The 23559-nt window shown below is 26.2% G+C and overlaps 2 protein-coding genes across 2 annotated transcripts; one reads left to right on the top strand and one right to left on the bottom strand.

The window, feature by feature from the left end:
* Positions 1-18365: 18365 nt before the first annotated feature.
* J7337_011926 (uncharacterized protein) lies at positions 18366-19323 on the bottom strand (the record flags this gene model as incomplete). The annotated part of the gene is made up of 2 exons (XM_044829459.1): positions 18366-18418; positions 18465-19323. The coding sequence occupies 2 exons, from the start codon at positions 19321-19323 to the stop codon at positions 18366-18368; spliced, it is 912 nt and encodes a 303-aa protein (XP_044676134.1).
* Positions 19324-20736: 1413 nt separating this feature from the next.
* Positions 20737-22093, top strand: J7337_011925 (uncharacterized protein; the record flags this gene model as incomplete). The annotated part of the gene is made up of 4 exons (XM_044829458.1): positions 20737-21064; positions 21117-21331; positions 21436-21650; positions 21697-22093. The coding sequence occupies 4 exons, from the start codon at positions 20737-20739 to the stop codon at positions 22091-22093; spliced, it is 1155 nt and encodes a 384-aa protein (XP_044676133.1).
* Positions 22094-23559: the final 1466 nt, after the last annotated feature.

The following is a 23559-nucleotide window of genomic DNA, read 5'->3' as shown; positions in this document are numbered from 1 at the left end:
ACTTTATAAGGAAAATATAAATACTAAGAAAATAGCTTATATCTTTTATAATAAAATAGTATAAAAATAAAAATTACTTAAAGAGATTTTTATTAATAAAAATATAATATTTACTAGTAAGTTTTAGTAAATATTAATAGCCTACTTAAGAGTTAACTATAGACTTATAATAGTATTTAGACCTTAAGTAGATAGATAAATAGAATAAATAAATTAGGTAGTAAAATAATACTTATAATATTATATTAACTATAAATAAAATAATTAAGTTAAAAAGTTACTATATACCTAATTAGCTTATAATACTACTTATAATAAAAGTACTAAGCTTATACTATTAGATATTAATTTTAGCTATATACTAAAAGTATACTATAATATATAAAAAACTAAAATTATTAACCCTATAGTAATAATTAAAAGTAAAGATTTAAAGAATATATATAGTAAACTTTAAATAAAACTAGAGTTTATTAATAAATAGATATAATAGTACTATAACTTTAAAAAGTTAAAAAGACTAATTTTTAAAGAAAAAGATATAATATATCTATTTATTAAAAATATTACTATAAAATAACTAAGCTATAAACTTAATTTTAAATATATTAAACCTTATAAAATTATTAAAAAAATCTTTAAAAATAACTATAAGCTAGACTTACTAATAAGGATTAAGCTTTATAAGATCTTTTATATAATACTACTTAAATTAATAGCTAATATAATTTATATTAAAATTAATAATAAATTAAAAAAAATTAATAAACTAGAACTTTATAAAGTAAAAGTAATTAAAGAAATATAAGTAAAAAATAGTAAAAGAAAATATTTAGTAAAATAAAAAGATTACTTAAAAAATAAAAATATATAAAAATTACTAAAGTACCTTACTAATACTTAATAACTTTTAAGGAATTTCTATTAACTTTAAGGAAATAAGAATTAGATATAAAGCTTTAGTTAATAATACTATAGTTCTCTAAGAGCTAGATATTATTAAGTATAAAAGACTTTATAATTTAATAATTAAAAGACTTTTAATTTTCTAGCTTTTCTAGCTTATTTAGATCCTTATAATTATAATAAATTATTTTAATAGCTTTTTTATAAAAATACTTTTCTTAATAATATAAATACTATAGCTAAGTTAAGGCCTTTTAAAGGTCTACTTTTACTTACTCCTTTTACTTATTTATATAGTCTTTTTTATATAATATATATATAATTATAAAGTTAGTAAAAAAAAAAAGAAAAAATAAAAAGAACTTATAAGCTTAAGAAGTTATATTATTAAAATTATAATTAATATATTTTTTAAAAATATAAAAATTATATTACTATTTACCTTTAGAAACTATATATTAAAGATAATTAATATAGAAATAAGTTAAATATTAAAATATCTTAAAACTAAATTTATAAAGTAAGTTAAAAATATTCTTATAATAATTAAAAGCTACTTTAAGATAGTTAGTATATTTAAAAATATAGCTAGATATATTATTAATATAAAAAATATTTATAGGAGTAAGTTTAATATATACTTTTAGATTTTATACTTAATTACTTATAGGCTTTAAAGATAAGACTTTAAAGAGGGGAAAGATTATATTATAACTTAATATATTTTAATATATATATAAATATACCTTACCTTTTTCTTTTAATTAAAAACTACCTACCTTATATAAGTTAAGTATATACTATTTAACTTATAAAACTAACTATTATAAATAAGTTAAACTTACTTTATTTAACTTATATAATAAGATAAATAAAGTTAAATAGACTCTATTTAACTTATATATTACTTAAGTATATATATATATTTATTACGACCCTTGCGGTTATGTTATGTATACCCTATAAATTCCCTATTACAAGTACTAACTATAGCATAACTAAATAATTCCTTTTTAGTCTATCTAATTTAATTAATAGATATAAGACTAAGGACTTACTATCCCGGTCTTAAACTAATAAACTAACGTTTTAGTCTTTAAAGGAAGTACTATTAAGTACTTACCTAGTATAAGTATATAGAATATACTTTTTAGCACTTCTATAAATACTAGCTTACTAACTATTAATAAAACTTCTTTATATTAATTAAGCCTAATATATATTAAATCTACTATTAAGAGATATAATACTTTAATAAGCTTAGTATTACACCTTATATAATCTGCTAATAATAAACCTAAGCATGGCTTAGTTTAATATAGTTAGACTTAACCGTTATATATTAATAACTCTTATTTAGACTGTACTATATAATACTAAGTAATATAAATATAATAACTGCTAATATTAACCCTGCCTAGTAATATATTATACTTAATAATAATATACCTCCTATTTTACAGGATATAAATATAAATAATAATTCTAATAGCAGTATTAACTCTAATATTAAATAGTTATATTAGTAAATAACTAATATAAATATTAAAATAGATAATCTTTAATAAGTATTTACTAAAGTAATTTAGCTATAGGCCTAGTAGGCTATTAATTAGTAAAACATCCTTTAGGAAATACATTAACTTACTACTACTACTACTAGTAGTAAAGAAATAAATAAAATCTTTAAACTTAATATACCTAAACCTTTTAATAAAAACCTAGTAAAATTATTTATATTCTTTACTTAATACTAAGCCTTTATAAATTATTTTCTAAACTAATTTAGTAAAAACAGTAATAGAGTTATATATATATTAGGATAACTTAAAGGAAATATAGCTTAGTAGTTTTAGCTTATACTGGAAGATATAATTACTAAACTAGAGTATAAACTGCTACTTTAAATATTCTAAATCTATAAAAGCTACTTAGCTTTTAAAGAAGCTTTATAATAAGCTTTTAGATTAGTTAATAAGAAAAGCTAGGTAGAATAGAAAATTAAGATACTTAGGTAAACTAAATCTATATTTAAATATAGAATTAAGTTCCTTTAACTTATTACTAAGCTAGGATAGGACTAAGAACTACTTATATTATTATTCTTTAATAGACTTAAGGAATCTATCTAAGTAGAACTCTATAAGGAGGAAAGACTTAAAATACTAATTAACTATATTAGATAAGCTGTCTGTATTAATAATATGTAATTCTAATAGAGAATCTGTAATAATTAAAGTAACTAAAGATAATAAGGAAATAAACCTTACTATAATGCTAACTAAAGGAGATAATAAAACTATAATACTTTATATAAGATTAAGTTAAGACCTATAACTATTAGAATAACTAAAAGAGATAAATCTAAAATCACTTACTAGAACTATAGTAAGAAAGGATATTATAATTAAGAATATAAAAATCCTATTAAAACTAATTAAAAATATAGACCTATACCTAAAAGAAAGAAATATATTAATAGTATTAATAAGAAAGAAGAACCTTAAATAGCTACTTATACTATTAATATGACTAGATTAGGATATAATAAGTTAGGACTAACTAATAGCGTATAAGTATATAACCTATTTCTTAGTAAAAAAGAAATACTTAATAAGTATTATCTTTAGATAGACTTTAAGGATTAACCTATTTTAAGATATTTAGCCTTAACCTTAGAAATACCTTTTACTAAGAATAGAGAAGGAAAAAGAAATAAATAAAGTAAAAACCTTAAATAGATACTAGTATCTGAGGCACCTTAAATAGAGGAAAAAGGTAAAACTATTTATATAGTTAGAAAAGGAAAAGAAATTAACCTTAGACTGGATAATGAACTTAATACTTAAATAAATAATTTAGATATAAAATAGGCACTAAAGTAATTTCTAAAAGAAATGAAGATAAATATAAACCTTTATATATTAGTAAATAAGATCCTGGTTAGGACTACCTTATAAAGACTAAACTGATACTATAATGACCTGAACTATGTATTAGCTTTAAGAATAGTATAAGACCTAGAAGCTATGAAAATTAGAAGATAAGTAGACTATACTATTTAGAATATGGATATTATTTTATAATATAATAAAAATAGAAATTATATATAGTATAGCAATGCACTCAAGTATGTAGAACTTGTAAGATAAAGAGCTATTATAGAATAAGATAATAATATCTATATTTGATTATATATAAGGAATAAAGTAGAAGATTTAATTACTCTAGAAAAACAGATCTAAATAGAAGTAAACCTTTAAAGGTACCTAGATTACCTAAACTACTAGTAGATATTATAGATATCCTGTATATAATACTATTATTAATAATACAGGCAAGATAAGGAAATAAATAACTATTTTCTAGTATAGACTAAAGAATATAGGGAATAAAGACCTTACCTAATTATTAATACCCTAGGATACTAACTTACTAGGAGGTATAAAGGAACTTAAGTAATGAAATTTATAGTAAATATTAAAGTAAAGGAATAAGCCCTAAACTATGTCTAAAACTCTTATTATATAGCTTACTAGAGATTAAGAGTCTATAATAAAAAAGACTATAAAGAAGAAGCCTTAGATAAGGAACTTTATAAAACTATTATAGAGATTAACTAATTAGAAAAAGTATAGAATAAAACCTTAAATAAGGAAAAATTAGTATAGCTAACTAGTAAAAATATTATATTAAATAAATAAATTAAGTAAATAGAAGCTAAATATTAAGATAAATTAACTTACTAATGCCTAGATAATGTTAATTACTGTAATAGTAAATGTAGTTATAACTACCTCTAGATGGGAAAAGACTACTGCTATCTATAATAAAGCGCTAGATAAGTAATAGAGTAAAAAGAAATAAACTTCCTATAAAAGCTCTAAGAATAACTACTAAGAATAGTTAATAGACTTGCCTTAAATTAAAAGTTAGAATTAAGGGTAAGTAGTTAAGTGTACTTATAGATAGCAGAGCTAATATAAATTACATTTCCCTTAATATAGTAAATAACCTTAGGCTACTATAGAAGGTTAAAGAAAAACCCTATACTGTAATAAATAAAGAAAGAGGAATCTATAATTATAATAATAGATAAATAATATAAGAGATTAATTACCTTAAGGTGTTTATAAATAGAAAAAATTAAGGAATTAACTTTAATATTATCCCTATTAATAGATATAACCTAATACTTAGATACCTATAGTTAAAATACTATAACTTATAATTTAACTAAAGAACTAGCTAGGTAAACTGTAAAGATTACCCTTTAGATAATAAAAATGATTTAGATAATAATAAAATAAGATCTTAAACTTTAATTAGAGAAAGTAGTAAAGTTAGAAGTAATAAAGTATTGCCTATTTTAAAAGGAATATAATATAAGTACTATAAAGGCAGAATGAAATATATTAGATAAATAATAGCAACTTTTAAAGAATAGTTTAGATAACTAGACTGCGATTTTTAAGAGATAAAATAGATTACTAGGAAGGAATCTAATAAATAACTTAAGAATATACTAATCTAATACTATATCTATAAAAAACTATTTTAAGAGGAACTTAATATAAAGTTACCTTAATATATAAACTATAATATTAAAATTGTACTAAAAGATAGAAAGAACCTGAAATTCTTCCCTATTTATAATCTATCTTGAGACGAGCTTGATATACTTAAGGAATAGTTAAATAACATGCTATAAAAGGGATATATTAAACTATCTAAATCCTTAGCTAGATACCCGGTTATATTTATACTAAAACCTAATACAGATAAACTATAGCTTATAGTAGATTATTAATAACTTAATAAGATCACTAATAAGGATAGGATACTATTACTACTTATAACTAAACTTAAGGATTAACTATTTAGTAAGAAATGGTTTATTACTTTAGATCTTAAATCTGTATATAACCTTATTTAAATTAAAGAAGGCAATAAGTAGAAAATAGCCTTTAAGATAAAATACAGACTATTTAAATACTTAGTAATGCCTTTTGGCTTAACTAATGCACCTGCAGTATTTTAATATATAATTATAAATATACTTTAAGAGTACTTTAATATCTTTATAGTTTACTACCTAGATAATATCTTTATTTTCTTTAATATAAAAAAAGAGTATATAGAATATATCTATAAGGTTTTAAAAGCACTATAAGATACTAATATACTTGTTAAACTTATAAAAAGTTATTTTTACTAGTTATAAGTAATATACTTAAAATATAAAATCTTATATAATAAAATTAGAATAGATAAATAGAAAATTATAGTAATTATTAAATAAAAAACATTTACTTTAATAAAAGAAACCTAATCCTTTTTAGGATTTACTAACTACTACTAATAATTTATTAAAGACTTTAGTAAGATTGCTATACTACTTATAGAAATTATAAAGAAGGATTGAATCTTTAATTAAAATAATAAAGCTTAGAAAGCTTTTAAATAGCTTAAATAAGCTATTACCAGTAAACCAGTTCTAGTCATATTTAACCTAGAATAGCAAGTTAAACTTAAAACTAATACTTTTAACTTTACCTTAGGAAGATAAATTAGATAATAAGATAATAATAGTATATTACACTTAATTACTTATTACTTTTATAAAATATATAGAGTAAAACTTAATTACCTTATCTATAATAAAGAATTCCTAGCTATTATTAACTACTTTAAGGAATTCTAATATTACCTTAAAGAAAGTAAGTACCTAGTAAAGGTATTTACTAACTATAAAAATATAACTTACTTTATAATAACTTAAAAGCTAAATTAATAATAACTATACTATATAGAATACCTATATAAATTTAACTTTATAATAGCATACTATAAAGGCATTAATAATAGATATGTAGATACTATTAGTCAATAAGCAGATTTTAATATAAGAACTATAAAAACTAAAGAATAACTCCTAGAACTTAATAAATAAAAAAAGTACTAGTTTACCTAACTAGTTAAAACAATTATAATAATATCAAAATACATAGGATAACTAGCAATATACCCAGAGTATATAGAAATTAGAAAAATCCTTAAGAAAAGATATAGGAAAAAACATAAGCTATTTAAAGAATTAATTAAACTTACTAAAGAAATTAAATACCCTACAGCAGTATATAACAAAACCAACCACATTCTATAGTAATATAAAAAGTATAACCTAGACCTAGTTTTAGGGATATATATAATACTAAAATTAGTTTATAAGAATTACCCTAGAAAGCACTAAAATCTACAAGAGACCACTAAATGCCTATATAAGTTAGGATACTTAAACTACTACTATATAGTAAAAAGATACTTAAAGAAATATCTATAATATAATAAGACTATTATAAGAATAACTAAGGAACAAGAATATAACTTCCTTTATAAATTTTACTTATATCTATTATATAGATATTAAGGAGTAAAGAAAATACTTAAAAGATTATAAGAATAAGGATATAAGGTTAAATAAAAAGATATTAAATAAGTTATAAAATAATATAACTTATATATAAAAATAAAAGCATAGTAATATAAACCCTATAGATAATTATAACTACTACCTATAGTATAATAACCTTAGGACTTAATTATAATAGACTTTATTATAAAGTTACCTTTATTAAAAGAACCTTTAACTAGAATCTTCTATAATAGTATTATAGTTATAATTAACTAACTTATAAAATTCTTATACTACTTACTATATAGAGAATCCATAGATATAAAAGAACTTTCTTATATTTTTTATTAATATATTATTAATATATATAATCTACCTATAGAAATTCTTTCTAATAAAGGACCTATATTTATAGTAAATTTTTAGTAATTACTTATAGCATAACTTAGATTAAACTACTGACTTATAACTATATTCTAACTATAAGTTAATAGATAAACTAAATAAATAAACCAAGTACTTAAATAATACCTATAGTATTATATTAATTATAAATAAAATAATTAAGTTAAGAAACTCCTAATAGCCTAACTTACTTATAATACTATATATAATAAAAGTATAAAGCTTATACTAGCTTATACTAATTTCAGATTTATACTAAATATATATTATAATATATAACTAGAGAAGTCAATTAACCTAACTGCTATACTTAAAAGCAATAAACTAAGAAACCTATATAAAGAAATAAGAATAGAACTTAAATTTATTAAAAAATATATAAAAAACTACTATAACTTAAAACAGTTAAAGGGACTAACCTTTTTAAAAGGAGATATAGTCTACCTAGCTATAAAAAACATTAAAATAGACTGACTAAGTTATAAACTAGACTATAAATTTATTAGACCCTATAAAGTACTATAAAAAATCTTAGAAAATAATTATAAACTAGACTTATTACTAAAGGTTAGGCTCTATCTAATCTTTTACATTTTATTACTTAAATTAGCAGTAGATATAATATAAGTTAAAATAGGTAATAAACTATAAGAAATTTTAAGACTAGAAATCTATAAAGTAAAAGTAATTAGAGATATATATAAAATTAATAGTTAAAGGGAATACTTAATAAAATAGAAAAATTACCTAGAAAACGAAAATATATAGAAACTACCTAAATATCTTATTAATACCTAGCGACTCCTAAAGAATTTTTACTAATAATATTAGTAAAATTAGAAAAAGGAATATCTATAAAAACAGAATTCTAGTTAATTAAGTCTATAGCTCTGTAAGATTAAGCCTTAAAAACTACAGTTAATTCTACCTAATTAATAGAAAAACTACCCTGTTCCTCTAAGGACTGTATACTATAGGAAAATAACTTATTACCTTATTTCTTAAGATAACGCTTTATTTTATAAATATAGGCTAAATATGCTATAGCCTCCTTAAGAGCCTCTTTAGCTTTCCTTTTATTTTCCTCTAACTTTTTATACTCTCTTATATTATAAGAAACTAGGAACTTAATAAAGAAAATAAAAAGAATTATAAATAGGAAAACTTATAGAATATTATAATACTAGAACTATTATAAACTACTTTTATATTAATATAATTACTATAATAGTTTAACTTATTATCTTTTACTTTATATATAAGACCCTAGCGGTAATAATAAAAATATAATATAATAAAATCCCTAAATTTATAAATATATTACATAAGAGTACCAGCTTTAGAAGTTTTTATATATCTTTTTTTTAAGATATAACCTAATATAATAATTAGTAAGATATATAGAATTAAAAGAAGTCTAAGTTAGTACTTATAGATATAAAATTAATAGATAATAAGATAAGTATAGTTTTAGGGATAAGACCTAAGGGAGAGGAGAGATTATATTATAACTTTTATAGTTATATTATATATACCCTATAAATTCCCTATTACAAGTACTAACTATAGTATAATTAAATAATTCCTTTTTAGTCTATTTAATTTAATTAATAGATATAGGATTAAAGACTTACTATCCTAGTCTTAGATTAATAAACTAATATTTTAGTCTTTAAAGGAAGTACTATTAAGTACTTACCTAGTATAAGTATATAAAATATACTCTTTAGCACTTTTATAGATACTAGCTTACTAGCTATTAATAAAACTTCTTTATATTAATTAAGCTTAATATATATTAAATCTACTATTAAGAGATATAATACTTTAATAAGCTTAGTATTACGCTTTATATAATCTACTAATAATAAACCTAAGCATGGCTTAGTTTAATATAGTTAGACCTAACTGTTATAATATTTATTTAGTAGTAAATAGAACCTAGCTTACTAGCTATTAATAATACTTTTTTACTTTAATAAGCCTAACTTATACTATTAACTATTAAAAGATATAATACCTTAATATACTTAATATAATACTTTATATATTCTATAAATATAAACTTAATATAGCTAGTTTACTTATTTAAAAACCCTAACTATTATAATAAGAAGTTCTTTTTAATAGCTATAACTATTATATAAAGCTTATAGTAATCTTTATTATTAGCCTAGCCTAGTATTAATTTAAGTATAGTAATAAAGTTATAATTAGTTATATAATAGCCTTAATTAGACTCTAGGCTTTTATATAATATCTTATTAGTAATTATAATTAATATTAATAACTATAATTAATAGTTAAGTTAGTAAATATATTTTAGAAGTATAATAAGTATACTAGGCCTAGTATTTTTTTAATAAAAGTAAAGTGTAATGGTTAGGGTTTCTAAACAGGTAAACTAGTCTATACTAGGTTTATATTTATAGAATATATAAGGCGTTTATACTAAGCATATTAAGGTATCATATCTCTTAATAGTTAATAGTATAGGTTAGGCTTATTAAGGTAAAGAAGTGTTATTAATAGCTAGTAAGCTAGGTTCTATTTACTACTAAATAAATATATATATATACTTAAGTAATATATAAGTTAAATAGGGTCTGTTTGACTCTATTTATCTTATTGTATAAGTTAAATAGAGTAAGTTTAACTTATTTATAATAGTTAATTTTATAAGTTAAATAGCGTATATTTAACTTATATAGGGTAGGTAGTTCTTGATTAGGAGAAAAAGGTAGGGTGTGTTTATATATATATTAAAATATATTAAGTTATAATATAATCTCTCCCCTCTTTAAGGTCTTATCTTTAAGGCCTATAAGTAACTAAATATAAAATTTAAAAGTCTATACTAAACTTACTCCTATAAATACTTTTTTATACTAATAATATATCTAGCTATATTTCTAAATATATTAACTATCTTAAAGTAGCCTTTAATTATTATAAAGATATTTTTAATTTAATTTATAAATTCAGTTTTAAGATACCTTAATATTTAGCCTGCTTCTATACTAATTATCTTTAATATATAGTTTTTAAGGGTAAATAGTATTACGATTTTTATATCTTTAAGAAATATACTAATTATAATTTTAGTAGTATAACTTCTTAAGCTTATAGGTTCTTTCTATTTTTTCTTCTTTTCCTTACTAACCTTATAGTTATATATATATTATATAAAAAGGACTGTATAGATAAGTAAAAGGAGTAAGTAAAGGCAGACCTTTAAGAGGCTTTAGCTTAGCTATAGTATTTATATTATTAAGAAAAGCATTTTTATAAGAAGGCTACTAAAATAATCTATTATAGTTATAAGGATCTAGATAAGCTAGAAAAGCTAGAGAATTAAGAGTCTTTTAATTATTAGGCTATAGAGTCTTCTGCCTTTAATAATATCTAGCTTTTAAAAGACTATAGTATTATTAACTAAAGCTCTATGCCTAATTCTTATTTCCTTAAGGTTAATAGAAATTCCTTAAAAGTCACTAGGTATTAGTAAGGTATTTTAGTAATTCTTATATATTTTTATTTTTTAAGTAATCTTTTTATTTTATTAAGTATTTTCTTTTACTATCTTTTACTTATATTTCTTTAATTACTTTTACTTTATAGAGTTCTAGTCTATTAATCTCTTCTAGTTTATTACTAATTTTAATATATATTATATTGGCTACTAATTTAAGTAATATAATATAAAAAATCTTATAGAGTCTAACCCTTATTAATAGGTTTAGCTTATAGTTATTTTTAGAGATCTTCCTAATAATTTTATAAGGTTTAATATACTTAAAATCTAATTTATAGCTTAGTTATTTAGTTATAATATTTTTTATAGATAGGTATACTATATCTTTTTCCTTAAAGGTTAGTCCTTTTAACCTTTTAAAGTTATAGTATTATTATATCTATTTATTAATAAACTTAAGTTCTATTTAAAGTTTATTATATATATTTTTTAGATCCTTGCTTTTAATTATTGCTATAAGGTTAATAATTTTAGTCTTTTATATATTATAGTATGCCTTTAGTATATAACTAAAGTTAGTGTTTAATAGTATAAGCTTAGTACTTTTATTATAAGTAGTATTATAAGCTAATTAGGTATATAGTAGCTTTTTAACTTAATTATCTTATTTATAGTTAATATAATACTATAAGTACTATTCTATTACCTAATTTATTTATTCTATTTATCTATCTACTTAAGGTCTAAATACTATTATAAGTTAGTAATTAACTTTTAAATAGGCTATTAATACTTATTAAAACTTGCTAGTAAATATTATACCTCTATTAGTAAGGATTTCTTTAGGTAGTCTTTATTCTTAAACTATTCTATTATAAAAGATATAAGCTATCTTTTTAGTATCTATATCTTCTTTATAGGGTATATAGATTAAAAATTTTATAAGTCTTTTAATAATAACTATAATACTATTATAGAAGATTCTAATTAAGGGTTTTTCTAATAATAGTAGTTTAGTAATAAAGTCTATTATAATTAAGCTCTATAGTGCTTCTATAACTAGTAATAGTTATAGTTCTTTATATAGTTTATATCTTTATACTTTTATCCTGGTATAAATATTATATTATTTAATTACTTTCTTTATTATAGGTTACTTAACCTAGTATTTATATTATTAAAGTCTTTTTAAGGTCTTAATTACTCCCTAGTGTCTATATACTAGGTATCTGTAGAATTTATATATAAATTTTTCAGGTTTACTTAGGATTTCCCTAGTAGTTACTGTCTATATCTATCCTAGTGCCTGCATTTGTTGGGTAAATTTAAATTCTTTTTTCTTATTTTTCTCTAGTATCTATTCTTTTGCTTTTATAATGCTAGTATTATAGTCTAGTCTATAGCTAATTATATCTACTTTACTATTTTCTAATCCCTTTCTATAAATAATTATAAAGTCAAATTTATATAGGTATTTTATATAATATAGCTATTATCTATTAAGTTTATATATTATTATAAAGTAAGAGATATTCTAATGATTAGTATAGACCTTAATTTAGTATTTATTTTCTATAAGGTAATATCTAAATTCTTTAAAGTAGTTAATAATTATTAAGAATTTCTTATTATAAACTAGGTAGTTAAGTTCTGCTTTATATAATTTATATAAGTAGAATATAATAGGGTATAGTTTCCCTATATTATCTTATTAGCCTATTTATCCTCTTAATATAAAATTTAATATATCTATTTTTAATTTAATTTCTTTTTCTAGATTAAATATAATTAAGACTAGTTTACTAGTTATTACTACTTTAAGTTAATTAAAGGCCTTTTATACTTTATTATCTTATTTAAATTTCTTATCTTTTTTTATAAGTTCTATTAGTAAGTTAATAACTTTACTAAACCTTTTAATAAATTACTAGTAATAGTTAGCTGCTTTTAGGAAGGCCTATATTTCTTTAATATTATAAGGTTCTTTCTATTCTGCTATTACTATAATTTTCTTTAGTTTTATCCTAATTTTATTAAGTAAGATAATATATCTTAAGAAATCTACTTCTATAATATAAAAGTAACTCTTTTCTAGCTTAACTAGTAGCTTAATATCCTATAATATTTTTAAAACCTTATAGACATATTCTATATATTCTTTTTTATTATTTAAAAAGATTAAGATATTATCTAAGTAATATACTATAAAGATATTAAGGTATTATTAAAATATACTATTAATTATCTACTAAAATATTATAAGTATATTAATAAGACTAAAAGGTATTACTATATATTTAAATAGTTTAAATTATATCCTAAATGCTATCTTTTATTTATCTCTTTTCCTAATATAGATAAAGTTATATACTCTTTTAAGGTCTAAAGCTATAAAGATCTTTTTATTTTATAGTTAATCCTTTAGTTCTATAATAAGTAGAAGTAAAGTTTAGTCTTTAATAGTATATACATTAACTTATTTATAGTTAATAACTAGTCTATCTTTTCTATTCTTTTTAAGTATAAAGAATATTACTAATACTATTAATAAACTAGATTCCTTAATATAGCCCTTTTTTAGTATCTTATTAATATATTCTTTCTAAACTTATAGCTCTCTCTAATTAAATATATAGAGTTTCTAAAATAATAAGTTATTATCTATAAGATTAATTTTATAGTTCTATTTATTATATTCAGGGACTCCTATTTCTAGTTTTTCTTTAAATAGTTTATTATAGATTTAATATTATTTTAGGATATTCTTAAGTCTATCCTAGCTTAATTTTATATTTATTTTTTCTTTTCTTAGGTCTTATTATTTAAGGATACTTAGGATTTCTATTTTATTTCTTATACCTTTTTTATACTTATATTATACTCCTTTTAAAGGTAATAGATACTCTATTCTATACTTACTTATACTATCCTCTCTAATTAGGGTTTAAGATCTTTTATTATTTATTATAATTATTTCTTTTTTACTATTAGGGTTACTAGGAAATATAACCTAGCCTATCCTTTAGTTAATAAATAGATTTTCTTATATAAGCTATAGTATACTTAAAATAATATATATATCCTTTCCTAGAGATATAATATTAAAATCTACTTATTAGCTTTATCTTTTAGTAATTATCTTAAAATAATTAATCTTTTAATTTATAATACTATTATTATAATTAAAGAGCTATCCTTTTACATTAACTAGTAAGTAAAGTAATAATTTTTTCTTTTAAAGTAGTTATAGTTCTATAACTATTTTTAGGTTAATAAAGTTCTTTCTTACTTTATAGTTAATCTAAGTATTTAGCTATCTCTCTTTAATTTAAACTTATAGTATTAAGCTATCTATTAAATTTACTATATATAATACTCTTAGCATATTTATTATTCTAAGTTATTCTTATCTATAGTTTTAGCCTATCTATAGCCTAGTTATAGATAGTATATGACTTTTTCTAAGATACTATAGTAATTCTTTTTACACTTACTATTATAATATCTTTTACTATTAGTATAGTTATTTATAAACTTTTTATTAAATAATTATTTCTAGAAATATTCTTTTAATTCTTTAAATTATTTTAAATCCCTTTTTTATTTATTTAAGTTTAGTTCTTATTTTTTAATAAACTATATTTCTCTTCCTATTATAGTTAAGTATTATAGTTTACAGTTTTCTTTTTTATAGTTAAGTCTTTAGTAGTATTTATTATTATTACTTAACTTACTAGTTGCTAGTATTTCTAGGTTTTCTATGAGATACTTAAGTACTTATTTACAGGTTCTTTTTTACTATTTCTTATATTCTTTTATTTCTTGCTAGCATTTTTTATTTATATAGAAAGCCTAATTTTTAGCTTTTTCTTCTTTTAAGTATAATCTATCTACTTCCTATTATCCTTAGAGTTTTTCTATACTTTTTAAGGTAGTGTTATTAACTGATAGTTCTTTAAGTAGATAATTATACTATCTATTTTTGTTTTTTTATTAGTATTCTTTCTCTTATTTTTAGATTTTTGCTTTTCTTTCTGTATATTTTCTTTAGGTTATTTTCTTAAATTCTTTTTCTGCTTTTTTAATTATATATTATAACTATTTAATCCTATTAAGTAGATCTTTATTTTTATAGATTTATTAGTAATAAGCTATACTAAACTATAGTTTTAGTATTTTAAGATTATTATATTATATAAAGGGTAAATATCTTTTTATTTCTTTTCTAAAGTATAAGTTATTATTAAGGGTTTTAGAAATTATAACTAGGAAATAATTATTATTAAGTTTTTCTTATTTATATATATCACACTAGTAATTCCTATATAAGACTTAGGAAATATTTTAATACTATTTATATATTAGTAATATTTATATATTATCTTAAGGGTTAAACTCTTCTTCCCTATATTATAGATTTATAGCATTATTAATATAATATACTTTAATTAGTATTAAGCTAATTATATTAATATCTTTATATTCTCTAGCTCCCTATATATAGAAATCTTTATAGCTTAAATATATTTTTCTAGTCTTATTTCCTTTATAAAGCGATTTATACTTTTTAGTCTATTTTTATTAAATTTCCTTATCTTTATAACAGAGGTATTATACTGCCTATCTAGCTATGCCTCCTTTATATCCTATACTTTAATTATTCTTATATTATTATAAGTAAAATTAGTCTTTTACTTTATATTCTATTTTTTATACTTCTTTTATAGCTTAAAGTATAGTTCTTATTAAAATATTATTAATAGTTTATAAGATTTCCTTTTACTTATCTTTTTTAAGGGTAGCTAGGCTTTTTTATCTTATTATTCCTAAAACTTGTAATTCTATAAGTTTTTCTTCTTTCTATTTTTTATAGATTTCCTACTACTTTCTTTTTTCTTTTTCCTTATAAGCTAGGTCTTTTCTCTTTTCTTTATAGTATTTATTTAACTTAGTCTTATATAGTATTAGAATCTAAGGTATATTTCCTGCTTTAGTATCTTTATATATAGGGAACTGGTTTTATAGTTCCTTAATAGAGCTTTCTTTATTTAGATTCTATCTATCTTTTAATATATTATCTTTATATAAAGCAGTGGTTTCTGCTATATTATATATACTTTATATTATTTCTAATATCTAGGTTCTTTAGGCTATTTAGGGTCTTTATTATTAGGTTAGTCTTAAGGCTTACTTACTTTAGTTAAAGTTTTTAGGCTTTTATAGTTCTAGGTATTATTATACTATATATCTAAGCTAATTATAATTATAGTATTTATATTTAGATATATTTTATAGCTTATATTAGTTATTACCTAGCTAAGTAACTCCTAAGGATATAGGTCTTAAGTATATTCTATATAAGGTATTATTATAGTAGCCTCCTTACTATTATCCCTGATTATAAGAGTTATCCTAATTATTATTTTATTGCTAATTAGGGTAATATAGGTTATAGTTACTTACTTTCCCTGTTTTATTTACTCTCTCTTTCCTATATTTATACTATCTTTTATTAATTTTAATTACTATAATAATATACTCTATAATATTATTTAGTTAGTCTACCTTATATAATTTATTTTTAATTTCTTCTTTTAACTCTTTATAATAGACTTTTATAAGGGCTTTATTATCTTACTAAGTCTTAAAAGCAAGTTATTAGAATTTAGTAAAATAGGCAGTATATAAGTAAGTCTACTTAAGTATTATAATTTTAGTAGCTACTTATTATTCTTTATTAACTACTTTAAAGTTATTTTTAAGTATACTTTTAAAATTATTTTAGTTAATAAAGATATTCTAAATCTCTTAATTTTATATAATTTTTATATTCTCTAGGAAGTCTCTAAAAATAGGTTTAAACTAATCTTTAGTATTTCTTTAAATTAATAGTATAGTAAAGAGTACTTTTTTAGTAGTAGTGTCTAGCTTAGTTAGGAATATATAGAAGTATCTTTTTATTTAAGTTAAGAATAGGATTATATCTATAGCTTATCCTTTAAATAGTTCTAGTTTAGGTAGCTTAAGAGCTTCTCTAATATCTCTTCTTCCCTAAAAGTTAATATTATTATTAATTACTAAAGGAGTCTCCTAGTTATTAACCTAATTCTATAGATTGTAAATAGTGTTTTATAATTAATAGATTTTAGCTATTATTTTTATTATACTAGGTAGTTCTTTAATATAAGGAAGTATTAAGGTAATATTACTAGATATTTTAATAGTATAATATTACTTAATATAAACATAATATATTTTAAATAAGAGCTATTAATATATAATAGTTAAGGTTTTTAAATAGGTAAACTAGTCTATATTAGGTTTATATTTATAGAATATATAAAGTATTTATATTAAGTATATTAAGGTATTATATCTTTTAATAGTTAATAGTATAGGTTAGGCTTATTAAAGTAAAGAAGTATTATTAATAGCTAGTAAGCTAAGTTCTATTTACTGCTAAATAAATGTATATATATACTTAGGTAATATATAAGTTAAATAGAGTCTATTTGATTCTATTTGTCTTATTATATAAGTTAAATAGAGTAGGTTTAATTTATTTATAATAGTTAATTCTATAAGTTAAATGGCATATATTTAATTTATATAGGGTAGGTAGTTTTTAATTAGGAGAAAAAGGTAGGGTATGTTTATATATGCGTTAGAATGTGTTAGGTCGTAATATAAAGGAAGAAGGTTAATATAGCTACTAAAGGTAGACCTATAGGCAGTACTTATACTATTTAGTTAAGGTAGTAATTACATTACTTAAAGTAAATAAACCTTAACTAATATTAACTTCTATAATTCTAGCTTACTATAAGGGCCTTACTATTTAAGCCTCTATTTATAAAGTTAAAAGCTTAATAGCCCTAAATAAGGCTAATAGTAACTAAAAAAAAAAAAAAAAAAAAAAAAAAAAAAAAAAAAAAAAAAAAAAAAAAAAAAAAAAAAAAAAACTATATAGATATACCTGCTTTAAGGGTAGCTGATTCGTTTCAGAAGAGATAACTGTTTCCACCATGTCAAGAAGTATTTCACTTGCATGAGACCATGCCCTTTCCTCTATCCACATGTCTTCGCTGTAACTATCACCTTCAATTAAATCAGCCGATGGTCTCTGCTCCAGCACCAAAGTCTCAAGTGTTTTTATTGAAGCCTCTAGAATTCTAAGCCAATCGTCATAGCAAGCTGACTCTGCGCGCTTTGACCAGCTATATGTTGCGAAATCATTTGTGTGACATGATTCTGCTGGCTGACCAAGAAACAAATGCTTTAGTTTCGGCAACTTCAACTTGCAGTCACCATAGTCTGTGAAAATGTTCCCCAGGGGTCGAGGGATGATCATGTCGTCAGCCAGACTTCCGTAGTCTGATTCAGAAGCATCTCCATCGTCTGTATTTATCTTCTCGCATGGAAGAGGAGTAAAATGAGGATCATTAGATAGATACGTTGAGATGGGGCGGTCCAACATATCGAGTTCTAGGCGCTCCAAAGTATCTCCTGCTTTGAGAAGCCATGCTGGCACTTCTCGTGGCATGTAGCCCGAGAGCTTGAGAAATCGAAGTTTTGGAGGAGACCCAAGAATTTTAGAAACCTGCTCCTCGACCTCTTGAGAGTCGTAGTAGTCTCCGTATAATTCCAAGGTTTCCAGGCTTGAGAAATACGGCAAAAGATGCCAGACTTGAATGGCCTCAGCATCGACGGAATCATCCTCCTCATTCACAGGTCTCCATGAAGGATCAATCACGGTACACAGATGCCTCACACGGGGAGTGATTTGCTGCAACCGATCCGGGTTCTCCTTGTACATCATTTGCAGTATCTCGAAGAACTGAGAGGCTTTCATACGCGCGCCTTGCCCGTTTCCCCATTTCTGCTTGAGATGATAAGGCCGACGCGCTGGATCTCTCGCTGGGGCAGGGACTTTGAGCTCATGTCTGGACTCATGGTAACCTTCTTCATGGAGTTCAATATCATTCCAGAGAAGTGGTGTTGCAATTTGGTTGAGGCGTTTCGAGGTTCGAGCAATTGTGCTTAGGTCGTGGGCTGCGATTTGAGAAAAGATCTGGAGTTGAGTCTCACTGGGCAGAGTATCTAGTGTTGGGTTTGAAGGCATGGCGATTGACAAGAGTTGATACAGCAAGCAGGCCACGTTTACTTCGACAGCTCTTTGCGCCTTAAATGTTGCATTCTTTTTGCCAGCCTCGCCTAGCGCTTATGGAGCTGCCTAAGTAGTGAAGTGGATAAGTATCCCCGTCTGGCTCCCGCTTAGGATCGTGAGTGGTTGAAGCGTACAGGCAGCATGGCTTGGCGTTTTGGTGAGTATTGGACATATTTACTATTAATTATGAACTAGAAAGTCGGGCTGAAGGTCTCTGAGTACTAACCTAGGCAGTTGACTGATTGCATGTTTACCACAAAGCTTATCGACCCTGTTGTAAGCTGCCAAGATAGGGATTGAGGCAAATGCTTTGCTTGATTAGCCACACCGCTTACCATGCCCAAATATTGATGCGGCGCTTTCTACTGAAACAATAACATATATATATTTGATACAATGAAGCTTGTTTCATCATTCCTTTATTGCCTAAATCCGAGACGAAGCCCTACTTTCCACTGCATCCCGGTACGGCCACGCGAAAGTCAACATAACACCGCACCATATTCCAAATTTGGTAGTGCTCCTCCGAGCGAAACAGCAACACAAACATCATCAGACAATAAAGAAACAACTTTTGAGGTGTAGCTCCCAAGAAAAGCAAGATTTTAATTCAGTAGTGGAGTGTATTGCTTGCCTGGATCACCAATTGTTGACCGCATGAATCACCTGCGAAATAAAAAGTCGATGATTCGGCAGGAAACATACTGCAGGCATATGCAAGGTGATAAGATTCTTGTCAGACTTCAGGATTAACCCCTCAATATGATGTATGTTAGCTGAAAAGATATGTGAAATGCGTATCCTACGTTTCCTTCTGCCTTTGGACTATGCTTTTGTAATTGTCCGCCCGAGTATTGCAATCATGTTTGAGGCATCGGTTTTCTTTGCCGGGTTTGCCCTTGGATGTCTGATTTATATCGGCCTCCAAATACATGGCAATGTATCTAAGCAACCTCCTCTTCCCCCGGGGCCGAAACGTCTTCCTTTGATAGGAAATCTGAACGATCTTCCCCCGCCAGGCGTGTTTGAGGTGCATCACTAGTTGAAGTTCAAGGACCTCTATGGTGCGACCCGCAATCAAAATAGAGTACACAACGAGCCACCTACTGACAACGACCAGGACCTATCAGCTCTATCACGGTAATGGGGCAGACAATCTTCATCATAAATAATTGGAAACTTGCATCGCAGCTACTGGATAAACGATCCGCACAACATTCCTCCAGACCCAAGATTATGATGGCAGGTGAAATGTGAGCCACCCTTGCTCTATAATCATGAATAGCTGCTGACGGAGATAGGGTTGGCTGGGAGAACTCACTTGGCTTCTCACCATACAACGATCGTTTCAGGACGCACCGAAAAAACATGGCTCGTATAATCGGATCGAAAAGGGCCGCGGCAAAGTATGACAGACTACAAGAAGCTGAAGTTGCTCATTTTCTCTTGCATGTCTTGGACGACCCAGAGAGGTTCATGAACCATATCAGGACGTCGGTTTGCTCAACTCTCAGAAGTCAGGGGACTATGCTAACATTGCTAAGGGAAGCGGGCTCAGTCATTCTGAAAATCGCTTACGGATATACAGCCGAGCCGTTCAAGGAGAATATCCTCATCAACATGGCAGGGCAAGCCATGGATAATGTAACAGCAGCCGGTGTTCCCGGCGCGTTCCTAGTTGATGTACTGCCCCTATGTAAGCCGCCTCAAACACAACCCCTGCTTGTGCAAACCACTGAAACTCACAGTGCCCTACGTACCAGACTGGGTTCCTGGCGCAAACTTCAAGAGACTTGCCAAGAAATGGTCTTCAGAGCTGGACGACCTCACTGAAATGCCTTATGCTTTTTCCAAGCATCAGCACGCCTTGGGTAAACAAGATAACTCGTTTGCCTCACGGCTTCTTGAAATTGAAGATTCGACTGAGGAAGCGATGTCACTGTACGCTGCTGGGGCTGATACGGTACGTTACTTGGTGGATATTACGAGGAACATTGGCTGAGATGGCAGACTGTCTCTTCCATTTCACTTTTCTTTCTGGCATTGATATTGTACCCTGATGTCCAGAAGAAGGCCCAGGAGGAGATTGACGGCGTAATCGGCAACGAGAGACTACCTAATTGTTCAGATCGGACAATTCTTCCTTATGCCAATGCGGTAGTTAAGGAGGTTCTTCGATGGAATCCAGTAGTCCCTATGGGGCTGCCTCATACAAGCACTGAAGATGATGTGTTTGAAGGACACTTTATTCCCAAGGATGCCCTGATTATGCCCAATATCTGGTAGATACTTCTTGTCTGTATCTGGTCTCAGACTAATAGTGTATAGGTACTTTGTCCAAGACCCTGAGGTCCACCAAGATCCGATGCGCTTTGAGCCAGAACGGTTCTTGTCTACCGACGGCAATCAACCTGAACAAGATCCGCATACGTACACATTCGGCTTTGGGCGCCGCGTATACCCCGGGCGTGTCTTAGCCGACAATGCATTATTCCTCAACATCGCCCAGTCACTCGTGGTATTGCATATCAGAAAAGACGAGAATGGTGCCCAACCCAAACTCCTATTTACTCCCGGGATGATTAGCCACCCCGAGCCGTTCAAAGCCGCTATTACGCCAAGATCGCCACAGCACGAGCAATTGATCCGGCCATTGGAGCAGGATTTTTCCTGGGAACAGAGCGACAATCATATCATAGAGAAGATGCAGCGCCAAGCATCGTGAACCCCGAGACAGCTGTCATTGCAAGGATCCAAGTCGATGCAGAATCTCGGTGTTACTCAACTTGGCATAACAACCTTGTGCTTAAAGTTTGCCACTAATTAGGCTTGTCCCTCAGCTCTGAGGCGAGGCCACTTGGTGCCCAAGGCTCCGTCCCGGAAGCATCGCCCGGTGAGATTCGCGCCCCGGGAAGATCATGGAAACGAACGATACTGAATGGGGAAAGTGATATTGTCCCTTGCAGATGTGCTACACATGAGCTGTTAGGCAGGTGATTTGATTGAAGCGTACTTCGTGTATTGAGGGGGTCTAATTTGAGGCGAAGGGGCAATAGCTCGTGGTTGGAGATTGTTTAGGCCTGTCTTGTTTTGCGGGCTGCTTTGACTTGTTACAGGGGGTGGGGGCTGGAGCTGGAGCTGAACCGGCGACTGGCTTGACTGATCCCCGACTGATTGGCGTCTATTGTTTATCGTAACGTTAAAAAACCGCGAATACGTAGCCACGCTCTAGCCTTGGAGCGGGTTTAGGCATCCTAGGCATCAAAGGGAAAGGGAAAAAATGCGGCAGTCAAATCTGACAAGTCCATCCTAACTAACCCAAAGCTTAATTCTTGATTCTGCATGTACCTGTCAGCAAAAGCTGACAATTTAATTGCCTCAATTCCCACTGAAGAAACATGCAGTCTTGGCCTCGGTAGTTCCGTTCCGTGAGACGGAACTCGGTAGTCATCCTTGCAAGTGCTGAGAGGCGTTCTGCGATGCCCTCCCAATTGAGACAACACTTACCATTGCGCAATCTGCAACGACGAGAGCATAAAATTGACGTCGCATTGATTGACAATGCATCTCGATCATTCATCAACTGGCGGGCATGGAATTTTCCGAGGGCTTCAAGCTACGGGCGCTGCTCTGTGACCTACGCTTAATTCATGCATATCGCGAGTCATTCGCTTTGACTTTTTGCTTCAATGACATTTACATACTTTTTTGCTGCTTTAACTCGAGATGAACTGACTGTGACATTTGATCTGACTGTTTAAGCTTCTGCACCTGACATTTGAGACGTGAAATACAGGCAAAGTCGACGTTTGCAGGCTGAGGCTGTCACTCGATGCTATTTCGTGGTTTTGCATTAGATGTACATAAACTCTAAATACTGGTCCCCTTGTCATTCATCCTTGCAGCATTTCTCCTGGTGACATTGCTTTCTCCTGATGACCTCTCCCCAGCTTCCGGACTCAAACTGGTAGAATGTCACGACTTGACAGCTCACATACTTCGCGACGCCTTGGACAAAGGGTTATAATTATATAAAGATTATTTCATGGGGGTGTCAGGGAGTTTTTTACCCAACGCGGTTGGCGCGTCGATAAACCCTCCCAGCCCTCCCTGGGACCCTGGTTAGACTTTTACCGGCCCAACGGAGTGGATGGGTGTGTCCGTGTTCTGTCTTGTCTTTGTTTCATTGGC

The sequence above is a fragment of the Fusarium musae genome, chromosome 9 (genome assembly GCF_019915245.1).
Source record: "Fusarium musae strain F31 chromosome 9, whole genome shotgun sequence".
Lineage (NCBI taxonomy): Eukaryota > Fungi > Ascomycota > Sordariomycetes > Hypocreales > Nectriaceae > Fusarium > Fusarium musae.
This window is presented reverse-complemented; position numbering and strand designations above follow the sequence as displayed.